The sequence below is a fragment of the Varanus komodoensis genome, unplaced genomic scaffold (genome assembly GCF_004798865.1).
Source record: "Varanus komodoensis strain SLA01 unplaced genomic scaffold, ASM479886v1 scaffold1, whole genome shotgun sequence".
NCBI classification, from domain to species: domain Eukaryota; kingdom Metazoa; phylum Chordata; class Lepidosauria; order Squamata; family Varanidae; genus Varanus; species Varanus komodoensis.
Genome location: NW_025335268.1, coordinates 58,899,176 through 58,926,048, shown reverse-complemented (window position 1 = coordinate 58,926,048; position 26,873 = coordinate 58,899,176). Strand labels below are relative to the sequence as shown.

General features: G+C 42.0%; 1 protein-coding gene across 2 annotated transcripts; it reads left to right on the top strand.

Annotated features, from left to right (window-relative positions):
- The first annotated feature begins 88 nt into the window (after positions 1 to 88).
- QRSL1 (glutaminyl-tRNA amidotransferase subunit QRSL1) lies at positions 89 to 26,873 on the top strand. 2 transcript variants are annotated; one of them, XM_044427064.1, is made up of 12 exons: positions 161 to 224; positions 1,207 to 1,385; positions 3,012 to 3,171; positions 11,793 to 11,891; positions 13,135 to 13,231; positions 14,014 to 14,190; positions 16,221 to 16,396; positions 16,537 to 16,649; positions 18,516 to 18,708; positions 20,893 to 21,010; positions 22,741 to 22,946; positions 26,458 to 26,873. In XM_044427064.1, exons 2-12 carry the CDS (start codon positions 1,365 to 1,367, stop codon positions 26,667 to 26,669), a joined length of 1,572 nt encoding a protein of 523 aa, XP_044282999.1. In that variant the 5' UTR covers positions 161 to 224; positions 1,207 to 1,364; the 3' UTR covers positions 26,670 to 26,873. The 2 variants fall into 2 exon arrangements, with proteins under 2 accessions (XP_044282991.1, XP_044282999.1); XM_044427056.1 differs by lacking the exon at positions 1,207 to 1,385 and having other exon boundaries at positions 89 to 224.

Here is a 26,873-nt window from a genome sequence, read left to right as displayed (position 1 = left end):
CCGCTCCCACCCAGACCAATAGAAACGCAGCAACTCCGGACCCGCGGAGTTAGGAGCCAATCAGCGCCCCTGGTGTTGGGACGTGCTTTTCAATATGGCTGCGCCCATGAGTTTGTACGTACAATTCCAGTAATTGGTGCTAATTTGATGAAGAAAGTCCCGCGGCTTTGCGAATTTTTCCTACGGGCTCGGGAGCGAAGATGCTCCGTGCGTCTCTCCAAGAGGTGAGGCAGGGCAGGCAGCGCTGGGCCTGGTCTTGGTCCCCGCGATGGGCGAAGCACGCTATGCACCCCTCATTTTCCCGGGCCGTATCTTCTGTTTTGCTCCCAGGTTGGCTCTGAATTTAGGCAGACTGAGCTCCTGGCAGGCGTATTTTTGTTCCGGCATTGCAGTTACAGTTGCTTGGAGGATAGAAAATCCACATGCAGAGCACTTTCCAGTTATTGCATTGTTATGTTGGGGCGGGGGACCTTCACTCTCTTTATTTTTGTTTGTCATGCAATTACTAAAGATGCCTCAGTACACACAGCAAAAATAATGATAGTTTTAGACCAGTGGGCTGGATCCGTGGCTGCTGCTTTTGACCCTATTCTTACGATCTGGTGAGGGAGACTGCCCTTCCAAATTACCAGTTTTTACTTACTCGGATTTCTACATTGCTTGCATGAAACGTTTAAGGCTGTGTACAATAGGCTATACAGTTCCAAGAAAATCAAGTTGCTATCAGAAAGAATAGTAGTTAGAATGTTCCTGCATCTGTAAGTACATACCCTCCAGGTGTGCTGGGTTATAACTTTATCAGCCCCAGGAGATGTACTGGATGGGGGTGGTTGACCAACACATCTGGAGATCTTTCGGTTAGGAAAGATTACCCTATTATCAGCCTTCCCGATCTTGTACCAGTCAATGGCCCTGTCGGATGGGAATACTGGGAGTTGTGATCCAAATGCCTCTGAAGGCTGCCTTAAATTAACTCTTTCCTCTGTATTTATGGGCAGGAGTACTCTAACAAAGTTTTCTCAGAAGTTTGCATTACACACAGAATGCATGAGTTCTCTGTTAATCAAAACTTACATTTTAGTCTTCCTAAAATTTGAAAGTACAAAGATCTTTCTTTAATGGCAACATGTAAGCATTGTTTCCCTTTTGATTCTCATTTTTCTGTTTCATTATACATGTGTATTTTTTTTCAAAATGTTCTTTCAGATAGGCAGCTGTGTAATCCAGAGGTGGCAACCTGTTATCTTCAGTGATTTTAGCCTACAGCTCCATGTTTTATCACTTGTCTATGCTGGCTAGGACTGATTAGAGAAACAGCTCTCCAGCTGTTTTTGCCTACAAGTTGTCCACCTCAGATGCAATGAATGCATGTTTCAAAAGATAAGGTAACAGCCCTGATTTTTCTCTGTAAGTGCATGGAGAGGGAAGCTGTGAAATGGCACAGCTCTTTTTCTCAAATGCATACAAAACAAAACACCCATCTGCTTACACTTAAAGAATACAATTCAATTCATACTCACAGAAAAGTACACCCTGCTGAACAGAGTGGGATACTTCTTACTGTAAATGTGCACAGGAGTGTCATTATTCCTGTCCCTGTGATGTGACAAGTAACCTCCCAATGCACTGATCTGTCTTTTGTGTTTGCAAATGTAGAGGGATAGAGTTACAACATTGTGGAGTTGCAAGATACCCCGTATGTTAAAGAACATGATCTGTTTTGAAGGATGTCATTTGTTTTAGAATTCAAAAAAGCATATGTGTTTTTCTAGAAAGCTTATGTATTCTTTCTTTGCCTGAATTAGTAGTTAACAAACCAGACCTAGGTTAAAACTAGTAGGATAGTCTGTCTGTGCAGGGAGTCATATACAAAGTGTATGGTAAAAAGGTAGAAGTGGTGGTCACTGACCCAAAGCCTAGTGTTACACTCCAAAATATGCTGGTCTTTTGGAAACCACACTTATTTTATAAGATGTACTTGTAAACATATGAAGAAAGGGCCATCTATCATCCTGCTCCACAGCAGCTGGTGTTCAGTAAGGTGGCTTCTTGTTCATGATGACTAATTGCCATTGTTAGATTTATTCTTCATAAGCTTGCCTAATCTTTTGAGCCACTATTTTGTACTGAATTGTAGACATGTTTAGGATTACACTATCAGGTTTCTTTTTGAAGAAATTAGCAAACCAGCTTCACACGAGTTCGAATAGTCCTTAGTTTGATACAGCAAGCCTTCAAGCAAGTAGACATAGCTGTCAGAGTGGGACAACTGTGTCTGCCCCATGTAAGTGAGGCCATTTCCCACTTGCATTCCCAGGTACAACCCCTGCTATGGTGCACTCTTATAGTCTCCTAGCTAAGGATATTTCTGTTCCATGCCTCTAATGGGAGGAGTGTGAGGAGTATAAATCTAATGATCTCTGGTTTCAAACTGGAATGCTATATGCTGGTTAGGGAAGACTGCCTGTACAGGCTGAATATTTGGCTATACATGGGCCCATTTCAATTAATTAAAATTTATGCTTTAAAAATACCCCCAAGGTCCACACCTCTAGGCTTCCTTTAGTATCTATGCCATGTTTCAGGTGTCCAGGTTTCACTAGTTTGGTACTGTGGTGCTGATGCATGGACAGACGGGCCCATATGCCTTTTATTATTCTGGATTAGCTAAAAAAATAACTGTGGATAACCCCATTGACAAGTAATGACCTTATCTGCTTGTTTGCTAAATTAACTCTGATATTATTCTGTATTTTGTCTCCATACCTTGAGTCTGAAGGCCTTTTTTTTTTTTACAATTGCAAAGTCTATTGTTATGTTTCATATAATTTCTGGTGATGTTGCTTGCCCAGTCAGAGCAATCACGTCTTGACATATGGAGGTATATAAGCACAGTCTTTCATTCAAATAGATTTTATGCTGAGGAGTGCATTTGTTTTGAAAACCAGGTAGACATATGCTTCCGTAAAGGTTATAAATTCCTCTAACATTGGAAATCATGGTCATTTCAGGTTTCTGCAGCACTAAAGGAAGGCCAAGTAAGTCCAACAGAGCTTTGTCAAAAGTGTATCGCCTTAACAAAAGCCACCAGATTTCTCAATGCTTATATCACAGTAGCAGAAGACACAGCACTGGAGCAGGCTTCAGCTTCAGAGAAGAGATACAGACAAGGTAAAGTATTCCTGCTGGACAGTTGCTCTGTCCTGAGATCTTTTGTCTGTTGTCCTAGCATTTTCTGCAAAAGACATTTATTTGCTAATATTGTAAAATGGACTGCTAAATTCACTCTCTGCCTTTGATTCAGCAGTTTATGGTCTTCATTCCATTTGTTTGTAGCAGTCTAATCTGCCTAGAGTTGCCACAATGTCTGAGAGCCACATAATATCATGTATGTTTGGGATGCTCTTATGCTCCATTTAAACCAGCCTTTTCTAATCGAGTGCTGTCCAGATGCATTGGACTCCAGATCCAATCACTCTTCCCCCATCAGCCATCTGGATGGTTTAAAGCACTTCATCGTAAAATAGAAAGTCTTGAGATCAACCTCTTTACTGCTTAAGGACATGTTGAATTAAGAGCTCTGCAACTGGAGGCCCTGGTCTAGGAGACAAAGAAACATAGAAACAGAGCGAGTCAAAAGGGGCCTCCCGGACCATCTAGTCTGACCTCTGGTACCAGCCGACTCCGCTCACAACACGCCCACCATGTGCACGTCCAGCCTTTCTTTGAACACCCTCACTGATGGGGCCTCACCCACCACCCATGAAAGCCCATTCCACACCCTCGGGGTCCTAACTGTCAGGAAACTTTTCTAAGCAGTTCCTGCTATTGTTTTTCCATAAAAGATTGCTTTTTTTTTTTTTTTTTTTTGCAAAGTCCTCATGGAAGTACATGCAGCATTTTCTATGTATTTCACCTATAGTGAACCTGAGAATGCAACAGTGCACACATTAGGAGAAAAATGCACAAAAATGCAGTTATAAGAAACATGTACAAAAGGGATGCAATTTTGCACACTGTTCTAGGGCAGTGATGGTGAACCTTTTAGAGACAGTGTGCCCAAACTGCAACCCAAAACCAATTTATTTATCGCAAAGTGCCAACATTACAAGAAAACTTGAAAACAGAGACTTTAATTTAGAAAATACAACACACAGCCAGTCCAAGCAAAAAAATACATCCTTAGCAGAGCACTGACTGGCCATGTGAAAGCTCGGACAAGTTGTGGCTAATGAGTTGCAGTCCATGACGACATCGCCTGGCACCACTACTCCATTCAGAGGGTGTTCATGGCCATTATGTACACTGTTATCCAATGCTGGGATGCTGGGTCGATGCTGGGGTGACTTGGCTTGAATGCCGAAAAAGAGGGCTCTGCGTTCCAACCGAAGGAAACATGCCATAAGTTTTCCACGACTGGCCTAACCCTACCTTGGTGCATACCCCTAGCCCTAATATAGGGGTAAACTTCCATTGAAAGGAGGGTGATTTTGAAAGAGCCTTCCTTGAGTAGCTTTTTCTGCCCAGCTCGTCCTTTCTGCCCCTTCCAAGCACATTCCAACCACCAAAACCATACCAGGACACCTCGTTTTACTAACCCCAACCCTACTCTAGGAAGGTTTTTCATAATTGCCCTCTTTTAAATGGAACTTTACACCTATATCAGGGTTAGGGGTGTGCACCAGGGTAGGGTTAGGGTTAGAAAAACAAGGTGTCCTGGTATGGTTCTGATGGTTGGAAAGTGTTCAGAAGAAGCAGAAATGATGAGCTGGGAAGAAAAAACTAGTCTAGGAAGGGTTGTTCAAAATTGTACTCGTTTCAATGGAATTTTACCCTTATATTAGGGTTAGGGGTGTGCACCAGGGTAGATTTATGGATAGAAAAAGGAGGTGTCCTGGTACGAATTTGTGGGTGGAATACCTCTACAATGGGCAGAAATGATGAGCTGTGCAGCAAAAGCTACTCAAGGCTTTTTCAAAATTGCAATCTTTTAGTGGAACTTTACACCTACATCAGGGTTAGGGGTGTGCACCAGTGTAGGGTTAGGGTTAGGAAACAAGGATTCCTGTAATGATTCTGAGGGTTGGAATGTGTTTACAATGGGCAGAAATGATGAACTGGGAAGAAAAAGCTGCTCTAGGAAGGCTTTTTCGAAATGGCCCTCTTTCAATAGAAGTTTACTCCTATATTAGAGTTAGGGGAGTGCACCAAGGTAGGGTTAGGGTTAGAAAAATGAGGTGTCCTGGCATGGTTCTGATGGATGGAATGTGTTGGGAAGAGGCAGAAATGATGAGCTGTGCAGAAAAAGCTACTCTAGGAAGGCTTTTTCAAAATAGACCTCTATTCAGTGAAAATTTAGCCCTTTAGTAGGGTTAGGGGTGTGCACCAGGGTAGGGTTAGGGTTAGAAAAATGAGGTGTCCAGGAATGATTCTGAGGGTTGGAATGTGTTTATTAGGGGCAGGAATGATGAGATGGGCAGAAAAATCTACTCAAGGCTTTTCATGATCGCCCTGTTTTCAATGGAACTTTACACCAACATTAGGGTTAGGGCTGTGCACCATGGTAGGGTTAGAGTTTGAGAAACAAGGTTTTCTGGCATGCTTCTCATGGCTGGAATGTGTTCAGAAGGGGCAGAAAGGATGAGCTGTGCAGAAAAAGCTACTCAAGGAAGGCTTTTTAAAAATTGCACTCCCTTCGATGGAACTTTACCGCTGTATTAGGGTTAGGGGTGTGCACCAGGGTAGGATTAGGGTTAGAAAAACGAGGTGTCCTGGCATAGTTCTGATGGCTGGAATGTGTTCAGAAGGGGCAGAAATGATTACCTGGGAAGAAAAAGCTACTCTAGGAAGGCTTTTTTCAGAATCGCCCTCTTTCAATGGACATTTACTCCAATATTAGGGTTAGGGGTGTGCACCAGGGTAGGGTTAGGGTTTGAAAAACTAGTTTTTCTGGCATGATTCTGATGGTTGGAATGTGTTCAGAAGGAGCAGAAATAATGAGCTGGGAAGAAAAAGCTACTCTAGGAAGGCTTTTTCAAAATTGCACTCTTTTCAGTGGAATTTTACCCCTATGTTAGGATTAGGGGTGTGCACCAGGGTAGGGTTAGGGTTCGTAAAATGAGGTGTCCTGGCACAATTTGAAGGTTGGAATGTGTTTAGAAGGGGCAGAAATGATGAGATGGGCAGAAAAAGCTACACAAGAAAGGCTTTTCATGATCGCCCTTTTTTCAATGGAACGTTACACCTAAGTTAGGGTTAGGGGTGTGCACCAGGTTAGGGTTAGGGTTAGAAAAATGAGGTGTTCTGGCATGATTCCGATGGCTGGAATGCCTTTAGAATGTGCAAAAATGATGAGCTCTGCAGAAAAAGCTATTCAAGGACCGCTTTTTCAAAATTGCACTCTTCCCAATGGAATTTTACCCCTGTTAGGGTTAGGGGTGTGTACCAGGGTAGGGTTAGGGTTTGAAAAACAAGGATTCCTGCCATGGTTCTGATGGTTGGAATGTGTTTACAATGGGTAGAAATGATTACCTGGGAAGAAAAAGCTACTCTTGGAAGGCTTTTTCAAAATTACCCTCTTTCAATGGAAGTTTACTCCAATATTAGGGTTAGGGGTGGGCACCAGGGTAGGGTTAGGGTTAGAAAACGAGATGTCATGGTATGATTCTGATGGTTGGAATTTGTTTACAGTGGCCATAAATAATGAGCTGGGCAGAAAAAGCTACTCAAGGAAGGCTTTTAAAAAATTGCACTCCTTTCGATGGAAATATACCCCTGTATTAGGTTTGGGGGTGTGCACCAGGGTAGGGTTAGGGTTAGAAAAACGAGGTGTCCCGGTACGAATTTGATTGCTGGAATGCCTTTAGAATGGGGAAAACACAGGGGTAAAATTCTATTGATAGTACAATTCTGAAAAATCCTTCCTAGACTAGCCTTTTCTTCCCAGCACATCATTATTTCCCCTTCTAAACACATTCCAACCTTCAGAATCATTCCAGGAAACCTCGTTTTTCTAACCCTAACCCTACCTTGGTGCACAACCCTAGCCCTAATAAAGGGGTAAAGTTCCACTGAAAAGATTGTGATTTTGAAAAAGCCGTCCTTGAGTAGCTTTTTCTGCACTGCTCATCATTTCTGCCCATTCTAAAGGCATTCCGGTCATCAAATTCGTACCAGGACACATCGTTTTTCTATGCCTAACCCTACCCTGGTGCACACAGCTAACCCTAATATAGGAGTAAACTTCCACTGAAAGAGGGCAATTTAGAAAAAGCCTTCCTAGACTAGCTTTTTCTTCCCAGCTCATCCTTTCTGCCCTTTGTAATAGCATTCCAACCATCAGAATCATGCCAGGACACCTAGTTTTTCTAACCCTAACACTACCCTGGTGCACGACCCTAACCCAAATATAGGGGTAACATTCTATTGAAAGGAGTACAATTCTGAAAAATCCTTCCTAGACTAGTTTTATCTTCCCAGATCATCTTTTTTTCTCCTTCTAAACACATTCCAACCATCAGAATTATTGCAGGACACCTCGTTTTTGTAACTGTAACCCTAATTTGGTGCACACTCCTAACCCTAACATAGGGGTAAAGTTCTTTTGAAAAGACAGCGATTTTGAAAAACCCTTCCTAGACTAGATTTTTCTTCCCAGCTCATCCTTTCTGCCCTTTGTAATACCATTCCAACCATCAGAATCATGCCAGGACACATAATTTTTCTAACCCTAACCCTACCTTGGTGCACAATTCTAACCCAAATATAGGGGTAAAATTTTATTGAAAGGAGTACAATTCTGAAAAATCCTTTCTAGACTAGCTTTTTCTTCCCAGCTCATCATTGTTTCCCCTTCTAAACACATTCCAACCATCAGAATCATTCCAGGAAACCTCATTTTCCTAACCGTAACCCTACCCTGGTGAACACTCGTAACCCTAATATACAGTAAAAATTCTATTGAAAGGGGTACAATTTTGAAAAAACCTTCCTGGACTAATTTTTCTTCCCAGCTCATCATTTTTCCCCCTTCTAAACACATTCCAACCATCAGAATCATACCAGGATGCCTCGTTTTCCTAACTGTATCCCTACTCTCGTGCACACTCCTAACCCTAAAATAGGGGTAAAATTCCACTAAAAAGAGTGTGATTTTGAAGAAGCCTTCCTACAGTAGGTTTTTCTTCCCAGCTCATCTTTACGGCCCCTTCTGAACACATTCCAAGCATCAGAATCATTCCAGGACACCTCGCTTATCTAACCCCAACCCTATCCTGGTGCACACCCCTCACCCTAACATAGGGGTAAAATTCCATTGAAAGAGGTACAATTCTGAAAAATCCTTCCTAGACTAGCTTTTCTTCCCAGCTCATCATTTTCCCCCCTTCTAAACACATTCCAACCATCAGAATCATGCCAGGACACCTTCGTTTTTCTAACCCTAACCCTACCCCGGTGCACACCCCTAACCCTTATATAGGGGTATATTTTCACTGAAAAGAGTGCGATTTTGAAAAGCCCTTACTTGAGTAGCTTTTTCTGCATAGCTCATCCTTTCTGCCCTTTGTAATAGCATTCCAACCATCGGAATCATGCCAGGACACTTCGTTTTCCGAACTGTATCCCTACTCTCGTGCACACTCCTAACCCTAATATAGGGGTAAATTTTCACTGAAAAGTGCGCGATTTTGCAAAAGCCTTCCTTGAGTAGCTTTTTCTGCACAGCTCATCATTGCTGTCCCTTCTAAATGTATTCCAACCATCAAATAAGTGCCAGGATACCTCTTTTTTCTTTCCCTAACCCTACCTTGGTGCACACCCCCAACCCTAATATAGGACTAAATTTCCAGTGAAAAGAGGGCGATTTTGAACAAGCCTTCCTTAAGTAGGTTGTTCTGCACAGCTCATTCTTTCTGCCCCTTCAGAACACATTCCAGCCATCACAACCATGCCATACCCTGGTGCACACCTAATATTTTTTATTTATTATTTTTATTAAAACATTTCTATGCCGCCCCATTCGCCGAAGCCTCGGGGCGTCTCACAACATAAAGTTAAAATACAAAAAATAACAATATAAATTAAGTAACAATATAAAATAAGTAACAATATAAGATAAGTCGCCCTGCCAGATGAAATAAGCAAATACTATTAACAATTAAAATGACGCTTAAATAAAATAAGGGGTAAAGTTCCATTGAATGGAGTGCAGTTTTTAAAAAGCCTTATTAGAGTAGCCTTTTCTGCACAGCTCATCCTTTCTGCCCCTTCTGAACACATTCCAACCATCAGAACCATGCCAGGAAACCTTGTTTTTCTAACCCTAACCCTACCTTGGTGCACACTCCTAACCCTATTATATGGGCAAAGTTCCATTGAAAAGGGCGATTTTGAAAAAGCCTTCCCAGAGAAGCTTTTTCTGCCCAGCTCATCATTTCTGCCCATTGTTAACAAATTCCAACCATCAGAACCATACCAGGAAACCTTGTTTTTCTAGCACAAACCCTAGCTTGGTGCACACTCCTAACCCTTATATAGGGGTAAAGTTCCATTGAAAAGAGGGCGATTTTGAAAAAGCCTTCCTTGAGTAGTTTTTTCTGTACAGCTCATCATTTCTGCCCATTCTAAATGCATTTCAACCATCATATTTGTACCAGGACACCTCATTTTTCTAACCGTCACCCTACCCTGGTGCACGCCCCTAACCCTAACACAGGGGTAAAGTTCCATTGAAAGGAGTGTAGTTTTTAAAAAAACCTTCCTAGAATAGCTCTTTCTACCCAGCTCAAGAATCCCGCCCATTCTAAACACATTCCAACCATCAGAACCATGCCAGGCCACCTCCTTTTTCTATCCCTAACCCTACCTTGAGAACCTAGTGATAAATAAAATCTAATTGTTTTCCATAGCTACTCAATGAAAGCAGAACATTGGTGAAATTTTAGCATTAATAAAAATTTTGTTTATAGATTCGTAACATTTCATATGTTTCCAAAATTATAGAATTACTGAAAACAGTCATACAGAACACACAGAACATAATCCATTCCACGACTCTGGTCACGACCCAAATTGGTCATGACCCAAGTCAAATTTCCCCATATGGTTCAATGTAAATAAGGTTAATCTGTTCTGTAGCCATTTTTTAATCACAAAAATTTGAAACGAATTGACAAAGAACAACAAAGACCATGGCCATCTCCCCCACCCCCAGCATGACCGCGATCACACCCGTCTTCCCTGCACGAGCGTGACCGTGATCATGGCCACCCCCACCCCCACCCGAGCACGACCGCAGTCGTGCCTGTGCAGGGAAAAGGGATGTGATTGCAATCATCACCTGATGTGATGTTCGTGACCTGAGTGCATGATCTAAGGCAAAATTTTTCTGAAATTTCTGTTCACAACCTGATTTGGTTGTGAACTGAGGTGTTTGTGAGCTGAGGTACCACTGTATACAAAATCAGAACAGTTTCTATTGAGCTTTTTTGGATTCAAATTGATCAGTTATATCATTATATTCACTAAGTCACATTTTATCATTTTCTCCACAGAGAACACTTAGAATCTCTCAGAGAAAACATGGCTTTCTCTTATAAGGAAGAGAAATTATAATGTTTCCCTAACATCAGTAACTATGGATAGAAAATGTGTACTCTTTACAGTTTGATATCAATGTCGCCCACAAAGCAGATAGGTTACCGTCTTATAAGCAGACCTCTGTAAGGTACTGATTGCAAATTCCTAGCCTGAGCATGTTGCTAGTACATGTCCAGCTGCATGGACCACTGTTTTGTCCCTGAACTCTGTTTGGCGGACTTGGGGCTCTAATAACCAAGTGGATCCCTGTGCCTAAAGCCACCTGCCCCCAATTAAAGAGTTGCTTTTGGACAGGCCACCTGTCACATTCCCAGGCACAGTGTCTTAAGGGATGCCATGGCTACAGCAGCACTGCCCACCTAGCATAAAGGTAAAGGTAAAGGTTTCCCCTTGACATTAAGTCCAGTCATGCCTGACTCTAGGGGGCGGTGCTCATCTCCGTTTCCTAGCCGAGGGAGTCAGCGTTTGTTTGCAGACAGTCTCCGTGGTCATGTGGCCGGCATGACTAAACACCGAAGTGCACGGAACGCTCTTACCTGCCCAGCAAAGTGGTACCTTTGCATTTGTCGAACTGCAAGGTTGGCAGGAGCTGGGGCGGAGCAACAGGAAGTCACCCCGTTGTGCAGATTTGAACCGGCGACCTTTCGATCAACCAGTACAGCAGTTTAAACCACTGTGCCACCTGCAGTCCCCTAGCATAGCTGTGGCTAACAAATAGGCAGGAGGAAGGATGTGCTTAGAGTGATGATGAGAGGCATCTGGGCATGTCCCTTCCATACCTTTTCCAGATCAGCTTGCCCAGCAGCTTCAGTCGTGGCACCTGTTCAGGCAATGTGGAAAAAGAATCACAGTATTAAATAAAATTGTTTGTACAATTCTTTGTACGAGGGATGTTGACATTCTTCAGCTGATGGCTGCATTCAGTTTTGGAGAAGCTCTTGGGAGCTTTAAACTGAAATATACTGATTTTTTTTTGTATTTTGGTTCTGCTCCTTATTGCCAGTAAATAACTTTTTGGGAAGGCATTTTAGCTTTTGAAGAGTGGCGGGAAAATGGTGAAAGCCAGAAAATCATGAAATGGTTAGGAGAAAGAGGGCACAACCTTGGGAAATGGGAGTCAGTTCAAAGGACCTTAGGTTCAACACCCCTGCTTTGTGCACTAATTTAATGTCTTTGTATTATTCATAATATAGGTCAGGCACTGGGCAAATTAGATGGAGTTCCAATTGCTGTTAAAGACAACTTCAGCTCGGCTGGTATTGAGACGACATGCGCATCCAATATGCTAAAAGGTAGAGTTTGTAAGATGAGCCAATGCCCTTGAATTGGAATCCCAAGTCCCACTTACAGAAAACCCTATTAAAGAGTAGATACACTGGATTATTTTATCTGAAGCTATCTTAAATGCATCCAAGAAACTTTTGACAGGGACATATTTAGGACTTAAAAGCACACTGATCATGTCTATCTGGGGCCTAATTCTTTGCCGAATTAGCACTTTATAAGACTTTAAACATAACTTTAGGAACAATATTGAGCATGATACTAGAATCTTTGGGGGTTTCCAAATGGAGTTTTCCTAGCGCGACCAAACAAAACACCAAGTAGCATTATGACACTTTTTCTCCTAAGCAGATGTTTTTGTGGAAAGAAAAAAATGCAAGAGAAGCTGTGGGAAAACATTGCTATCCTCTCATAAGATGAAGATGCCAATTCCTGGAGCCCCTGTAAAATTCTGTGTTTGAGGCCAGGTGGCAGGGTAAAGTCTACTCTGGAAGCACCCCTTGTGCACTTGGTAGTCTTGCTGCTGGGCTACTGACTTGGACCAGGCCTTGAGACCATATTTCACCAGGTCTTAAAGAACAGTTGTGGCCTCTGCTCTCTTTCCTGCGCAATTCAGAGGACTGAATTTAGGTATTGAGGCCCCACTTGGCTTGGGATCTGAAGGAATGCCTCTTCCCATCTCCCACATGCTGAGGCCGTTCACTGAGACACTTCTCCAGGTCCTGCTGCCACCATCTGAGCTGAAGCAGGTGGTGACCAGGGAGAGGGCCTCTTTGGTGCTAAGCCTACTTATGCAATTCCCTCTTGGAGAGGCTTTCTTGGATATTATTATGGTTCCTTGCAACTATCTTTTTGTTCTCCCAGACCTTTTCAGCGTATGCATCTTTGTATATTATTGCTGGCCTGCTTGGCTGTAGTGGGTGAAATCCAGCTGTGCTGCCGGCAAACCCAATGGCATCTGCTCCCGAGCAGATTTTACAGGAGATTGGATGGGAGGGTGTAGCTGCAGAGGGAGCAGAAGATGAGGAAAGTCAATTGTGCCAGTGGAAGCCCACTCATGCGATCTTAGATATAGTCCAAAGTATTAATATTACTCTTTGAATGTTATCTTTGTAAATACTATGTTGTAAAGTGCCTGGAAGCTCTTAGGATGATGGATGGTATACAAATAAACCAAATTATAAAGTTCAACAGCTACAGTAAAATGTCTTAAGGTTACCTTAAGCCAATCCAGTCTTTGCATTTTTTTAGGTTATATCCCCCCTTACAATGCAACAGTAATTCAGAAATTGTTGGATCAAGGAGCTGTGCTTCTTGGAAAAACAAACCTAGATGAATTTGCTATGGGGTAAGTTAAGCTAAGCATGCCATATACCTTTTATGTTGCATCATTTCTACTCTCCTGTAGTAACATAAGGATGGGCCAGAAGCTTTGTGGGATGTTGAAGCTCAGACCACACAACTCCTGTCTTCCTTGGAAATTTTAGCAGATATTGGCCACACAATTTGGAGCCTGGCTTTGCAACCATACATGTTAATTAAAAAGGATATCTATAATGACAGCAACAGGAAGGTCACTCTGGGGTGGATGGCTCTCCTTATTCAGGCTTTTGAAAGAGGATAGATTATATGAGAGCAGGTTGTCCCTCCCATCCATCAACCCAAGAATGACCTTCTGAGCCTGGCACCCTTTGGATAGCTGGACCTCAGTGCTATGCGCTTCAGCCAGCATGGGGAGCATTTGGGGATAATCAGAGTTGCACTTCAAAATATCTGGAGGGCACCAGATATTAGCAATGCTGTCATAGAGGTTGTAATGGCTAAATAAACTGAAATCTTGTAGTTTACATCCAGAGTGCTAAAGTCTCCAAAGGCAGAGGACATTTTGAAGGCTACAGGAAAGTACTTTGAAGGGCTCCAGCCTGCCCAATCCTGGGCGAACTCTTCCTTTGTCTAAAATGAAGACTTACGTCTGACTGATAATTAGGGTTCTGTTTTGGAAAAGGGGGTTGGCTGTGAGGACTCTGTTATGGGAAAATATGCCTGAAACAGAGAAAGAGGGAGGATAGCAAAATTTATAGCTGAACTAAAGAGCTTCTGTCTCATTCCTCCACAATTTTCTCATTTTAGCTCTGGAAGTACAGATGGGGCATTTGGACCAGTTAGAAACCCCTGGAGTTACTCACGGCAGTACAGAGAAAAGTGTGCACAGAACTCCAGTGCTATAAATGAAGACACCAGCTGGCTGATAACTGGAGGGAGCTCCGGTGGCAGCGCTGCAGCAGTATCATCTTTCACAAGCTTTGCGTAAGAGACTTTTTCAAACAGTTTTAATTAAGAGCAGTATAAGGATTGAGGCCACATTAGAACAGCATTTGATTAAGCCCTAAATGCAGTTTTGAATCCATGTACAGCGTTGTCTTTCATTAAGATCTGTTCTATATAAAAGAGGAGCAGAGATGGCATAAAGTCCACAGATATATAGATACATAGATCTAAATCTTCAAAAAATTGCCTTAAATCATGCCTGAGCATGTTGTGCTGCTTGGAAAGAATGTATTATGGCAGTCCAGAGTAAGGGATACTACTGATATTCTCTTAGCTTGCCTCCTTGAAAAGTGCTGTGAGATCAACACTATGTACAGGCACTCATCCCCATGGAAAACAGAAGGTACTTTGATTAAGTGCTATCTACTGCATCTCATCCCTTACAACAAAATACCCCTTTATCCCAGGCTTTGAGCTGGCATCAGCATGAGCTAATAATTCAGGCAGTGCAGGACTGTCAGACCAACACTCTTCATGCCTTGGATTTCTTCTAAATTACCTAGCTGTGCTGACACCAGTAATTGATCTTTAAAAAACTTAGAAGGATTTGCTAGTTTGTTTTTTTTTTAAACCAAACATTATGTCACAATTCAGCTTTGACATCCTATTTGTTTTTATCTGAGAGATCTAAGCACATAGTTGACTGACCCATTTAGAGCACTGGGGCTTCAGATTGCTTAATTTTGACTGGATTGGGTCCACTGTGTTTTATTCCAAATGTTTGACTATCAGAACAAAAATCTAATCTATTAATGAAAGGTAGGTTGGATCCAGTGTAAGCCTAATTAGAGTAGACCCACTGAAGTGAATGGGACATGAATAACTTGAGTTCCACTCACTTTGATGGATCTGCTCTGAGCAGGGCTAATATTAGCCGTAACCCATTGCAACAATATAATTTTAAGTCTTTCTAGGCATTTTTGTTACATTCATTGCTCTCAGATCTCCCAAGAAGCTCACACTATGTTGTAGATGGCCTGCAGATGGTCTCTAATGTTGGCATAGTAGTCCAACCTCTTAATGACGGAACCGTATCATGTGCCTTCCAACCATTCTCTGTTGTTGCTGATCTGTTAGGGCCTCCTGTGCTTTAACTGAGGAAGAGTGGCAGAAAGATGCTTCCTGTAACTCCAGAAAAAGGAGCTGTGTATGATATGAACCGTACTCTTGCTGAATTTCTTCATAACAAGCATGTATCACTGATGCAAGAAGGCCCTTCTGCTAGGCATTTCACAGACAGGTTAAATCAATGCTACTTAGTGTTTTTTGTCTTAGAACAAGCACTTTATAGGTAACCACATATTCAGTGGAAAGAGATTACAAGTTACTGTTAGGTAAGTACCATCTTGTTTCACTGTATTTAGTAAAAACAAGAAACAGATTGGTGGATGCATGTGGTTGGTGAGAGGGGCCTGAAGAAGATATGCCACTCATAGGTGTTGTAATGCTTTCTGGCCAAGAATGGCACAGATGCCACTAGAGGCCAGCTAATGTCATTCATGTAACTACTATGTAACTTTGTGAGCCGCCCCAAGGCTTCGGTGAACGGGGCGGCATAGAAGCTTGCTAAATAAATAAATAAAATAGTCGGCAACATCCTTCAGCAATTTCTTTCAGTCAAGTAGGAGGGTTCCTGTACAGAAAAAACTGAGTGGCCACAATTCTTTGGTGCTTCAGTGATACCATTTGCTGGTACAGCAAAGTCTCTTTTTAGATTATGGAGTGATATATTCATTTCAGAATGTGTGATTTTTGCCCTGTACTTTTGTCTTATCTCTGCTGCAGCAACTGGCTTGGGTACAAGTATACCTGTCACATTCCCTGTTAGGGGATGAGGGAGAAAAGACAGGTTGTGCCATGAGGGCACTGGGATCCTTGCTTGAGGACTGAGAGGGAAGGAAGGAGCAGGCATGCCCCAGTGAGCCTGATCATCTGTTGGGAACATGATAAGATGATGGGGTGCGATACAGAGGTTGCTTCTGATTGCCGTTATTTGTTCCTCACCACAGGGCCCTGGGATCTGATACAGGAGGATCCACTAGAAATCCAGCCGCTCACTGTGGACTTGTTGGTTTGAAACCAACCTATGGCTTGGTGTCCCGGCACGGTCTCATTCCACTTGTTAACTCTATGGATGTTCCTGGCATTTTAACCAGATGTGTGGATGATGCAGCCACTGTATTAGGTACTGTACACACACACACACACACACACACACACACACACACACACTTATAGATATCCCTAAGCAGTTATCCCAAAGATAGTTTAATTCAGTAACCCTCTCTCTTTCCTCTAGCTAATTAGCCTTTTTATGTCTTTCAGGTGTTCTTGCAGGGCATGATCCAAAAGATTCAACCACAGTACAAGACCCTTTTCACCCATTTCAGCTCCCCAATTTGCTAGATATGAAGAATCTTTGCATAGGCATACCCAAGGTATGTGGCATGCAATTGGTGAGTGGCAGGAAAAAATAACCTTGAACCTAAATTACAAAATAGTCATGGTATCCTATCACTTCTGGCTTGACAGTGATATGTTTAATCTGTTGAACTGCTGCTTAAGACAGGTCTAAGGAAGCCGGTTGCTGTCTGACGAACACACTCAGGTGATGGCCAATGGTCAGGGACGAGGGCATTTCAGTCCAACAAAATTTGGAAGGCCACAAGTTCCCTGCTCCTGGTTTAAGGAATAATACTATATATCATTCATTACCATTCAGCTCTGTAAATATGTAACATTTCATGTTGCGTCTGCACCACTTCAACACTTTTAGATGGAATGAATATATACCTTGGAGAGCGTTTCTTCTTTTGGGACTTCCATTACCAACCATACATTTTGGGAATAAGAAGCACTCACTGAATGCCTGTCACCCAAATATGTTGAGGAATACTTTGAATTCTTTGAATAATTGAAAGCAGTATTATCTTTATTTAATACAAAGCGAACACAATTTGTTGACAAGCATATAACTCAAACACTTACAGTTTATCATGCTATCTTTTTCTACACCAGAAGACTGAAAATGGGATAGAAACTGTAAAGCATGCAATATGCAATTACAAACACAAGGAAATTTTAAGTTATTAAATGTATTATTGGCTGCAATTAAAACCTCATTATCAGTAAATAGTGGAAACATATAACTCCTTCTGTTCGACAGCGCTTAGGTAAACCAAAGGAGATAGGTGAAATGGTAAGGTCTGAGTATTATGTAAATCTATTGTTATCCTTATTGTTCTATTATTGTTTTAATGTTTCTATGTTTTAGAAACATAGAAACAGAGTGAGTCAGAAGGGGTCTCCTGGGCCATCTAGTCTGACCTCCGGCACCAGCCGGCTCCACTCACGACATGCCCACCATGTGCACATCATGTTTTTTCATGGTTATCTAAAAATATCTGCAATAGCTTACTTAAGCTGCAGTGTTTGGACATCTGAATCTGGGCAACCTGACTTGTTGTTAAGAGAAACAACCCTGAAATAATGTAACAACAGCCCATGAGTTATTAGAGGGTTGTTTCCCCTCCAATAAGTCATGATGGTTCAGCTTACATGACAAACTACACCAGACTGGCTGCTTAGGCAAGTGTCACCCATTCTGGCTTTGGCATGAGCAAGGCACCAGGCCATTGGGCCACAGTGATGTGGAAGCCCAACTTCTAAGTGGGGGTTTGTTCTGCTTTGAGGGAATATTTTAATGAAAGATTTATGCAGGGGTGGGAGGGGAGGCAGAAGCATCATTATGGTGTTTGGCTCATCCCTGAATGTGGAATTGAGCCTTACATGTGATAATGATTCACCACAGATGATAAAGACTCAATATTGGTTTGTCAGTTACCCCTATTACCGTTTTTACTACCCTAAAACCCCTCGGTCTGCCTGAAGGCTGGTGAAAAACTGTCGCAGGAGTGCTTCACTCTGCTGTTGTCAGTTAGCTCCCAGCTTTTCTTCCCCTGGGCTAGAATTCATCCCAGTCACTCGCAGGTCAAGTCACAAAGACAGGCTGACTTCTGAAGCAACCTGCCAGCTGATATTGAGTCTGCCACTAAATGTTGCCCTAAGTTTCTGCCAAGGGAAACATTCCATAGTAATTTTTAAAAGGAAAAGTTAGAAAGAAAAGAAGGAAAATATTCAAAGAGAGAGGCAGCAAGAGAGAAAAAGAGAAAGATAAATGCTTATTTGCACTTAGGAGTTTCCTTCACCATACCATTGAGTATTTTTTGAGAATTCCAGCTCTGATGAGAAAATGCATGTACATTTGTGGAATTATGCTTCCTCCCCTCTCCTCCATTCTCAAGGAATACAATATCCCAGGATTGTCAAACGAAACTCTGACAGTGTGGTCGAAGGCAGCTGACCTCTTTGAGAAAGCAGGTGCCAAAGTGATGGATGTGAGCCTGCCTCATACCTGTTACTCCATTGTCTGCTACCATGTGCTGTGTGCAGCAGAAGTAGCCTCAAACATGGCCAGATTTGATGGTCTGCGGTATGGTAAGGCTTCTCTCGTTCAAAGACATATGTAAGATAAGCACATTCATTTCCTGCCAATGTAATAAAAACTTTATTAACGAGGATAGCTGGGGTATGGTATCACATATGAGTATTTATCTAAATTGGCATTCCATGAGCTGCATAAGATCTGTGTAGGCTTCTGTAACTGGCCAGATTTATAAGAACAGTAATAGGCAGTGTTTACCATAGTCCAAAGCTGACAAGCATTCTTTGCTATGTCTGTACCAAAATTATGTGTAGAACTGGCCCAGGGTACAATTACAAGGATGTTTGCATTGTTCAGATTACACATCTAGAAAGAGAAGAATGTTTCCTTGCAAAGGCACAAAACTCAGTGCTACTTCTCCTGCCTTGCCCATCCTTTCTCAAGGCATAAAAGATGAAAATGGAATTTGTGGATACAGGTGTATGGGTTGGTTGACTCAATGTAAGGGCCAGCACTCAATAAGGTCAGGCAGCTATCTATGGCCCAGAAAGGTTAAAGGTTCCACTGGGATCAAGCCTAGCTTTGGTATACTTCCTCACCCTTCTGAGATACCAGCAAAAAAAATTGACTAAGGATCATGGAATGATGCCCCATTTCTGGGAGAAGGGCAATTCCCTTTCCCACAAAGACCCATTATAGGGCTCTTCTTACCTAGGCTAGGCCTAGTTTGCTACTTGTTTGGGTTGTACAGTGGCATTTTATATGGAAATGGCTGGTGTCTGAAGTTGTTGGACAAAGCAGTTTCTACACACAGCAGAGTCAAAAAAAAAAAGAACATAATGCCCGGCAGCTGCCTGGTTTGGATCAACTGCCACAGTCAGGCATAAACATAGGGATTGTTTGTTTATCACTCGTCAATATTTTAAAGAATAATGAAAGTTGGTTAAGACCTGTTACCCAACAGCAAACAAGCTGTGTAGTATGCAGTGGTGTTGGGCATCCTGTATTCAGAACCAAAGGAAGAAATACCTGGAAGGGGCTTTTATCTTCTCCTGTCTGTGAGTTACAGCACACAGCATGAGGCTAATTGAGTAAACGTAGCTCTATTAATGGTGTCAAGAGAAATGCACAACCTGCCACAGAGCTAACTCTGGGCCAACATATCTGATGTGCCCTGTAATTAGAGAAAGATTAGATCTTTGCCAAAGCTTTTTTTGTGCTATGGAAAGTCTCTTATGGACTTCAGTGAGGTCTGTTGGTGGATGAAGTGTCTATATTATTGTTATTCCTGGGAGCATGTTTTTGTTATGAGAGAAATGTTGTCTCAGCTGTGTCCTTTGAAGAGCGTGCTCTGACTGCAGCACAGAGTACATACATTGTTCAGCTCAATTGTTAGTCTGTACTCAAGGTCAACTGATGAGGGAATACAGTGTTACTGAAATATCTCTACTTCCTGATCAAAGACAATGAGTCCTGGTTGGTTTCACTCTCTCAGTGTGTTTTTTACTGCCAAGTCAATTGAAATATTGTAGTTTGACACCTTAACTCCCAAATTCCTGTTCCCAGGATTTTGCTCTGGGGGTGGGGGATGGAGGAACAACAAAGCTGAACAAGTCTTGGCCCTAATTCAAAACATTTGTGTTGGAATGTAAAACATTCTGCCTCTGTAACTGATGCTGCTAGACCAGTGGTGCTTTGCAATGCAGAGTGTTAACTTTCAGCACACTTCATCCTAAATGTTTATGTAGTGGAACAGCCCGTCTTCAGAACATTTGTGACTATCATGAGGCAAAATACAGTGCCTACACAACTCTACTGTATATATGTCAATGTTAAAAAATTTGAATTATTTGAGAAATATAATTGCTCCAAGACCACAATGTGTGGAAAAGCATTTAAAAGGTACACTTCCAAGATTCTTTAGCTGAGGATTTCAGGCTCCTCAGATGTTTGTTTTCAAGCCAGAAAGCAAAGAAAGTTCAGCAAGGAAAATTCAGCCCAGCTGTAGTCTGAATAGCTATCCCAGATATCTGCTGTTGAAACCTGTTTGGAAGAGTTTACTTTCTTGTCCATGAATGAACAGAATATCTGACACATGGCTGTATATATCAACAGTATCAGAACCTCTGAAATACTTTTATTCTGTACAGTATGTTCATCCCTGTTGTTTATTCATGAAGTAACTTGGAATAGTTTTTTAAATGTGTTTCCAAATTGCTGGGAACTTTTCATGCTAGGACACCGCAGCACTGCTGACGAGTCCACTGAAGCCTTGATTGCAGCAACACGCCGGGAAGGTTTTAATGATGTTGTAAGGGGAAGAATTCTATCAGGAAACTACTTCTTGCTAAAACAGTAAGTTCAGCACATTTTAAAGTCCAAACTTACAAAGCCAGCATTTTATTTGTTGTTCAGTTAAGGGTGAAATTACTCATGCCAGACAGATTTTTCCACCTAGTTAAGGCAATATTATTATCGCTGATACTGCTGTAGTTGTAACAGGCAGCAAAAGACTGTTTTCTAAAATAGTGCATAACCTAATAGGTGACTTTTTTCTTCTTTCTCTGCTGTGTCCCCTCCTAGTCAGGAACATATATTTTAATTTTTCTAATTCAGATCTTGGCATCCAAATAGGTAAGAGTGGTTTACCTCAGGGACAGGCACGTTGCTGCCCTTCAGCTGCCTTGGACTACAGCTCACATGCGACCAGCAGCTGTGGCCAACGGTGAGGGATTATGGGAATAATATTTCAGAACATTTGGCGGAACCTGGCTGTATATTCCTGATTTAGCAGGTCAGGTTTTGACTTCATCCTATCAGCCCCATTTAGATGACTGAACAGAAAGGACCCAGATCGTTGTTTTACATCCCTTGCCCCAAGAAAGCCACTCTATTACCAGGACATGCCTAGCCTGCAGAGGATCCCATCTCGATCCCCAGTATCTCCAGGTGGGGCTGGAAGAACTCCTGCCAGAAATTCCTCTGGCCTGTGTGAGGGTTAGGGTTAGGGTTAAGCCACCTCAGCCTTGCCAGGAAAATATACAGGAAAAGAAAAGACCACTGTTTTGAATCACCCTTCTGCTCTATGCTAAGAAGGGGACGCTTACCAAATACTTAAACTTAGCTCAGTTTTCCCGGAGTGTTATTTCTTGACATTAGGGTGGAGTGTACCACCTGCTGTTACAGTGCATTGCCACAACATATCCACAGCTGTTTCTGACATCTGTGTTGTGGTTATTATACACAAGACATAAATATTTAGGATTGCATGAACTACTGATTGAAATGGCTATTTCATAATTCTTTGACTGTTCACTTGGAAATAAGTGCTGTTAAACTCAATGAGGCTTAATTTCTGAGTAAACATGGGTGCCTTCATTCAGGTCACGCTACCGTTTAGCCTGTGATCTGTGACAGGGAAATCTAAAGGAAATCCAGCATGTTCTTTCTTAATGGATTATGGCAATCATTTCAGACCTAACCTCATTAAAATATGATGGTACAGAAACACTTTCAAAAAGGTCTTCAGTGATATACTAGGATCAGTAGCACTTGACAATTAAAGATGGGCAGGGAAAGGTGGGTGGCTTTTTTGTTCATCCTTCTAATAGTACATGGTGAAGGTGAAAAAGATCGCTAATAGTAGAAGTATAGTACATGAATAACATGGCACAGCATGAGAAAACACCTACAACAAGATTTTAGGTCCAATGCTACATGACCCATGCTCAGTGAACAGTACTATATATCTGCAACTGTGCTTTATTAATTCCTTACCCCTTGGCAGAATGATAATACTAAACTAACACTGGGAAAAAGATTAGCATCGAGTAAACTGGTCATCTGAAAGTTTCATGACTAACTTTTTAGGAATAAACTTCACTTCTGAGAATGGAGATCGCTTGTATGCTTGGTTGAAAAGTCAAGGCTGCTGCCACAGTACTTTGACGCATGCATTTAGTTTTAGCAGTAGGCTCAAGAAACTGAATGTTTTATTGCAATTGTTACCCACCCATCTGTGCTACAAGACTACAATGACTCACTTCACTGTTTCCAGTTCTCACAAAACCCTTTTCCCCCTCTAGGAACTATGAGAATTATTTTGTCAAAGCCCAGAAGGTCCGAAGACTCATCGCCACTGATTTTACAAAGCTATTTAGTTCCGGTGTTGATATTCTGCTCACTCCAACTACTCTGAGCCATTCTGTGCCATACGCAGAGTTCATCAAAGAAGACAACAGAACCCGCAGCGTGCAGGATGACATTTTCACTCAGGCTGTAAACATGGCTGGTAAGGAAGTGTGCATGAGTCTAACACTTTTGTTAACGATAATTTTCATTTCTTGAATCAGTTGTTTAAAGCAATCCATCATCTTTGTGCAGCATTATGGGAGACTTCCAAACAACAGGAAAATAAGGTTCTTGAAATATTGCCCTAAAATAAAACATATCAAAGTGGTCTAGGACCATTTTATTCTGCATCCACCCCATATCCTCCATGGTTGCAATATATATGGCAGATTCACAGGATATATATTAAGACTTCATCTCAGAAACATATGAGCAGCTTCAGGATTTGGTTCTGCTAGGTTAACAATTAAATGAGTCTAATTACCCAACTTCCTGGAAAACTCCAAACATATTAAATGTGATGGTACTATGGATACATCTGATGAGCTCTGGCCAGCTTGACATTACTTGCTTCTGTTTGAAAAAGCTCAAGCTCCACTTTAGTGCCTTTTACCAGCTTAGGCTGATTTGGCAGCTGCAACCCATCTAGAAGGTTGGGCAGCTACACTGACAGATGCCTTGGTTACATCCAAACTATATTACTGTAACATGCTTTACATGGGGTTGCCCTTGAAGACAGTCCAACTGTACACTTGTTGGGTGATGATGATGACGACTACACTGCATTTATATCCCACCCTTTTCCTTTTGTGGGGAACCAAAGGCAGCTTTCAAAGTTCTCCAGTCCATTTTTATCTTCACAAAAACCACTTGTAAGGTATGTTGGGCTGACAGTTTCTGACTAGCCCAGTGAGTCACCCAGTGAGCTTCACGGCTACATGGAGACTAGAACCTGGATCTCTCAGGTCCACAGTCCACATATTCATTCTGTTCTGCATTGTTTACATTGGTTTCCTGTTAGTTTCTGATCTCGATTCAAAGTCATAGCTTTAAAGCTCTGAACATTTGGGGATCACATTACATGAAGGACCACCTATATGAGTCTACCCAAGCTTTAAGATCAGCATCAGAGGACCTACTGTCGAGGTCTTCATAGAGCCATCTGGCTGGCAGATACTGAGGACAGGGCTTTCTCAGTGGTGGCTCCACACCTTTGCAACTCTCCCCACCCCCAGGAAAATATGCATGGCCTCATAACGACAGTTAAAAAAAGTGACAACATGGTGACTGATGTAAGGGAACAGGCACAGATGCTAAGTGACCATTTTACCTATGCGTTCTCCCCAAAGCGGGATGGGGGAGATCTGCATGGGGCAATCAGATGAGGCCAGGGATTTAGGGGCACAGATTAGGGTCACTCCCCTAGAAGTCGAGGAGCTCCTCAGGGCACTGGATGTTACAAAGGTGCCAGGCCCTGATAGATTACACTCAAGGGTACTTAGGGAGTTGGCAGGGGTACTCTCATGACTGCTGGCTCCTTTTTCGAGACCTCATGGAGAACGGGTGAGGTTCCAGAGGACTGGAGGGTGGCATTAATGGTCCCATTTGTCAGAAAGGGTAGTGGAGGGGACATGGGGAATTACAGGCTCATTAGCCTTATGTCCATTCTGGGAAAGACAATGGAAAGACTGCTCTAGAGTCCCTAAATAGGGAAGGGAGATTGGTGGCCACACAACACGGCTTCTGCAAAAACAGGTTCTTCCAGATGAACTTTGTGGAATTCTATGACAAGTTTTCAAGGTGGCTAGATGGAGGGGACACAGTCGATGTGGTTTACCTGGATTTCAGCAAGGCGTTTGACAAAGTACCACATGATATCCTGGTTAAGAAATTGAGGAGTTTTGGGATAGACCAATGCACTGTCTGATGGATTAGCCTTGAGAAGGGGATACTCAGAGGGGACCTGTTAGCAACATACAGGTATGTGAGGGGGTGTCAGACAGAGGTGGGTCATGACTCTTCTTCCCGTGCAGTAGAGGGCAGGACGTGTTCCAATGGGGCAAAGCTCAGGGATCCAAGATTCAAGGTGGATGCCAGAAAGTACTTCCTGACAGTTAGGACCCCTGGGGTATGGAATGGGCTTCTGCAGAAGCTGGTTGAAGCCCCATCAGTGCGGGTGTTCAAAAATAGGCTAGTCATACACATGGTAGGCATGTCATGAGCAGAGCCAACTGGAGCCAGGGGTCAGACTAGATAGCCCGGGAGATAGTCTGACCCCTGTCTAGTCTAGATAGTCAGAACACCCCTTCTGACTAGCTCTGTTTCTATGTAACACCTGAAGACACATTTATTCCTGCCTGTATCAGGTGCTGTAAAAGCATTAGCTTCCTATTATTGGCATTTGAGCCTGTTTAATTGTGATTTGTACCTTCACATTTTTTAATAATACTGTAAGCCTCCTTGTGATGGCAGTGCATCCTGAAAGGCAAGTTAAAATATTTTAAATATATGATAAATGCTTAGGATATCACAAACTAGCGTTCAGTCCTAGCTAAATAGTTATCTCTTTATATGTCACCAATGCAATGACTGGATCAAGTAGAAATTCTATACTTCTTGGAATTTCTGGACGAAAGGCAACTATTTTGCTACCAGGCAGGAAAGAGCTACTCTAGCTTTATTGTATGATGTTATTTATACTTTGACCTGTTCTAATTAGCTTTTGACAAGGCCTGCTACTTGTTGAGACAATTCAACATGTAGATATTGATTAGCCCATCATGATTGAGATGAGGGAGGGACTTGGAGTAGAGCTGTTTCTGTTCCTTCTTCTTGATTCCTGAATAAAGAGCATGTGGTGCTATACTTTTGTGTATGCTTAAGCCACTTTCTGTGATTGTTAGCCTCTGAAAAAATAAGTGTATCCTAGTCCCATAAAAGTGAAATGAGTTCTGCTTTTTTATCATTGGACTTGAATGGAAGGTGGGATATTTTCAAAACACATCTTCATGTTAGTTATGCATACAGCACTAAATTGACAGCTGTTGTCAAATCATGATGTAATATATTTAAAACATTTATCAAATGTTGAAAGTCAGTGTGGTGTAGCAGTTAAGAGTGCAGGACTGGGGCTCAGGCAGTCTGGGTTCTAGTCTCCACTCACCCATGAAGTTCACTGGGTCCCTTTGGACCAGTCACAGGCTCTCAGACCAACCTATCTCACAGGTTTGCTGTTCTGAGGATAAGTATGGGAGGATGAGAAGAATGATGTAAGTCACCTAAAAGATGAGATATAAATATACTAAACAAAAAATTGGAGGTAGTCAAGATGACCATATAAACTGGAATATGACCATTTAGTCAAGTGCAGAATAAAGGCCAATCTGATGGATCATATTAAATCAACCTTCAGAAGCTAGAGATCTTCTGTAAATCATTGATTTGATCTTGTCTTGTTGGGTGACTTTGGAAACCACTCAGCTCAATGGCCGTAAAAGCAAAATGGTAATAAAGGTTTGTTTTAAGAAGAAATAAGATAAAGAAATGTCAGTAGTTCATTTCAGTTTGGAAAATCTATAAAGCTAAAGATTTGTCATGTGCATATATTCCTGTTCTGTTGGATCATGTGTTCGTACCAGATGATGCAAATAATTATGCATTTTATATTTCAGGCCTGCCAGCTATAAATGTTCCTTCAGCACTCTCAGACAAAGGCTTACCAATTGGGCTGCAGTTTATTGGCCGTGCTTTCCATGAGGCTCAGCTTCTCACAGTAGCCAAATGGTTTGAAAAGCAAGTACAGTTCCCTGTCATTCAACTAGAAGGAATAATGGATCACCTTGATCCTGTCTCTCACCCAGAGAAGTCAGCATTTTTTTCATGAAGTGGGACTGGAAGGTTTATTGACTGTACCATGAAACTGATTATGGAAAAAGCCCAGAGTTCGGTGTTTTGAAGTTCTGAACATAATTTCTTCATGATTAACGTTGTTTCAGAATGCAGGGATGGAATCGAAATGGAATGGGTACTGAAATCATCTGTGGTATTTTTACTATGCAATTAAATTGTTATGCGATTTGGAACTGTA